Below are 2,347 nucleotides of genomic sequence, written 5' to 3'. Positions count from 1 at the left end.
GCTGTAAATTATAAATATCGGAATGAAAGTATGTAAATATATTATATATATAAAATGCCAACATAGATATTAAATATATATATATTTATATATATTATATATATATTATATATATAAAATGCCAACATAGATATTGTATATATTATATATATATTTATATTTATTTATTATTTTAATTTGGTCCTTACTTGAAGGAGATGTACTTCATAACGAATGAGAAAAAGATTATAAAGAAAGTTATAATTATCAAGATGAGTGGTTTAATAAAAATGTGAGATATGGGAAGATTGTACATGACAAGAAAATTGTTGATATATTTTTCATCGTTTGTAGGAAAGAATTTATATATTTGCAATGTAACAACATTTCGTTCAGAAAAAAAATCGATCCATTCCTTTTTTTTGGTAGTTTGTACATGTACATAATTTTTAAGATGATCATTATTTATTAAAACATCATAAGAATAAGATGGGAAACATATATTTATATTTAATTGTTTAATATAAAAACTTTTAATTGTTGGAGAAATATCTACTTTATATGCATACACATTTCTTTTATTTTTTATTCTATATAAGTTAGAATAATGATAAAACGTATTAAAAAAATGAAATTTCCAACCGCCTAATAAAGGATATCTAGGTTTTACATCAAATTTTAAAATGTTTTTTTTTTTCTCATCATCATATATCTCTTCACCTCGAATTAAATATATTTTTCCTAGATCATCAAAGTAATTGTAATCGTAAATGTTATAATCAATTTTCGATTCAAGAGAATATATAATGCTATTATGATTATCCGTCTTGTTCCTAGGAAAATTAGACTTTGAATTATTTTTAATGGGAATATTATCAACCGTACCATTTTTTTTCTCCACATTTATAAATCCAATATTATCTGAACCCTTAATTCCTTCCCCTGTATTAGATCCTCCATATGAGGTATATCTACTTTCATAATCACTTAATATATATCTATCAAATTTATTTATTTTTGCCGCATTGTTTTTTAAAAAGTATTCTTCCTTTTCATATATATATCCTAATGATGATATGTTAATATTTTTTATTACTTTTTCAAAATAACCTAAATTATAATCACACACAAAATATAATAAAATCTTGTTTCCTAAATTAAATGATTCTATATTATGTTCATATTCAATAATGTAATTTTTATCATTTATTTTTTTTAAGCCTTTTAAAAAGCATGCATCATCTAAGCTTACAATATCACAAACCTCACATAAATTTATTTCTATCCGTTCATATTTTTCAACTTGATATGGTAACAAAATCTTTGAAGATAAATAAAATAATACATTTTGTTTATCTATAAAATCTATATCTAAGGGATATGGGAAATAAGGCTGACCTAGTGTATACGATAATTTAACAAGAACAGTTTCTTCTAATTTTAATTTTCTACTCAATATTATTTCATATACTTTTATATTAAAATGTGATATGTCAACATCATCATTAAATGGATCTATGTTCATTTCTTCTATATCTTTTGTATCTTTTAAAATATTATGCTTAAGAACATTTCCTTCATTATCAAGGGCATACAAGTTGGTTCCCTACAAAAAAAATAAAATAAAATAAAAAAATAATGTATAATGTATAATATATATATATATATATATATTTATTTTTACTCATTAAAACTTATAACTGCTTGAGTACATACCTGGTATGCCTCATGGTAAGGTAATAAAAAAAGAAAACTTTCTACTAGCGTATCTTGCACATTTTTTAATTTCCCTTTTAAAACAATTTCTACATAATTATTTTTTAAATTAATATATTTACTCACATGTTCATATATTAAGCTATCCGGCTTTTTCATATATTTCTTTTCTATATCATTTTTATAAACATTTATATATTCTATATCGATGTTAACGAGTTTTTGAAAAATATCTATATTTAATTTTCCATGTACATAAATAAAAAATATAAATCTTATAAAAGTAACATAAATTAATTTCATTTTTTACACATGTGTTCACGAGTTTGTAATATGATTCATATGTTTTTTTTTTTTCCTTTCAACGACAAAAATATTATATATATATATATATGTATATGTATTATTTTATTTTTAGGTTGACAAAATAATATATTTATAATGATACTATTTTTATTAAATTGTAATTTTTATTTATTTAAAACAATACATATGTACATATGTACATATATATATATATATAAAATGAGGAGAAAAATTCGCTCTTTCAAGTTGAAAAGTAATAATTATTTTTGTAATAAAATAAAATATATTGTAGAAGAGAAATTACTACATCTTATATATAAATGTATATAAACATATTTTCTTTTTT

The 2,347-nt window shown here is 20.6% G+C and overlaps 1 protein-coding gene across 1 annotated transcript; it reads right to left on the bottom strand.

Annotated features, from left to right (window-relative positions):
* Positions 1 to 188: 188 nt before the first annotated feature.
* PRSY57_0003700A (dolichyl-diphosphooligosaccharide--protein glycosyltransferase subunit 1, putative) lies at positions 189 to 1,998 on the bottom strand (the record flags this gene model as incomplete). The annotated part of the gene is made up of 2 exons (XM_020114135.1): positions 189 to 1,585; positions 1,696 to 1,998. Coding segments are annotated over 2 exons (1,700 nt in total), but the record flags the coding sequence as incomplete, so codon positions are not given.
* Between the last annotated feature and the right edge of the window lie 349 nt (positions 1,999 to 2,347).

The sequence above is a fragment of the Plasmodium reichenowi genome (assembly GCF_001601855.1).
Source record: "Plasmodium reichenowi strain SY57 chromosome Unknown, whole genome shotgun sequence".
Taxonomy (NCBI): domain Eukaryota; phylum Apicomplexa; class Aconoidasida; order Haemosporida; family Plasmodiidae; genus Plasmodium; species Plasmodium reichenowi.
Note: the sequence above shows the minus strand (reverse complement) of the source record. Positions and strands in the feature narration are given on the sequence as shown.